This window comes from Gaeumannomyces tritici (genome assembly GCF_000145635.1).
Source record: "Gaeumannomyces tritici R3-111a-1 unplaced genomic scaffold supercont2.411, whole genome shotgun sequence".
NCBI lineage: Eukaryota > Fungi > Ascomycota > Sordariomycetes > Magnaporthales > Magnaporthaceae > Gaeumannomyces > Gaeumannomyces tritici.
The window spans coordinates 1-932 of NW_008804955.1; the positions used below are offsets into that span (position 1 = coordinate 1).

Consider the following 932-nt stretch of genomic DNA (forward strand, 5'->3'; position numbering starts at 1 on the left):
TTTCGGTGCGTTTTGCCGTGCACTGCGCAGGGTTGCTATGGCCTGGGGAGATGGAGTGTTTTCCTTCTGCTTCGCTGGTGGCTCGTCTTGCAGCCCGTCTTGCCCGTCCTCTGGTTCGTGTGATTCTGGGTTTCTTTGTCTAGTGTGTATTGCTGACCCTCGCTCGCCTGCGGAGCGTTTCCTCTTTTGAGGGCCCCTTGGGGAGCCCATGGAAGCCTTGGCAGGCGCAGGGCGCAAAGTGGCGACTTGCCTTGGGGACCGCCGTAGGGCAGAACTAGCCTCCTCATCAGCAGGGGTAGTCTCTGCCTCGGGGGGGAAGACTAGCTCGCGCGTGATCGGCTCCTGATCTTTGTGGCAGCGTCCATCGCAGGGCTTGTACTCCTCTGAGTAAGTGTACAGCTGATCGGCGTAGTTGACGGCTTCGGCCAGAGAGTCCGCCGCACTGAACCAGAGTGGTAGGCACCCGGGTAGACGACAACCATCTGCCAAGCCTCCTGCATAAAACCTATCGTCGGGGCGCCTTCGCTTTGCAGGCGCTTGATGCCGTAGTGCAACGCTTGGTGCCGCAGGAATTGGTCATGGTCCGCCTCGAGCCCCAATACGTTGCTGAACGCCTCAGTCGCATTGTCGAATGATCCTGGCTCGGTAAGAAACCATACTTTCCGCCCGCGGTAGAGATAATTGATGGCGCCCAGCTTCAAGTTTTCGAAATGCCACGCAAATGGTGCGCCCTTCGTCCCTCGGTAAGCGGTTGGAGTGTGGAGCCCAGGTATACCTTCCCGAGGCAGTTGGTTACCTCGAATGTGCCAGATTGGGCTTTGCAAAGGTAGGAAAGCATTTTCACGCTCTTTGGTAGAGTGTGCTGGGATGTCCGTTTGGTAAGCAACACCCGGGATGCTTTCCGAACGCTTTTGGAAAGCTGCTGAGATATA

At 57.3% G+C, this 932-nt stretch overlaps 1 protein-coding gene across 1 annotated transcript; it reads right to left on the minus strand.

Annotated features, from left to right (window-relative positions):
- Nucleotides 1–129: 129 nt before the first annotated feature.
- GGTG_14427 (hypothetical protein) lies at nt 130–902 on the minus strand (the record flags this gene model as incomplete). Its single annotated transcript, XM_009232352.1, has 1 exon — nt 130–902. A coding segment is annotated over one exon (582 nt), but the record flags the coding sequence as incomplete, so codon positions are not given.
- Between the last annotated feature and the right edge of the window lie 30 nt (nt 903–932).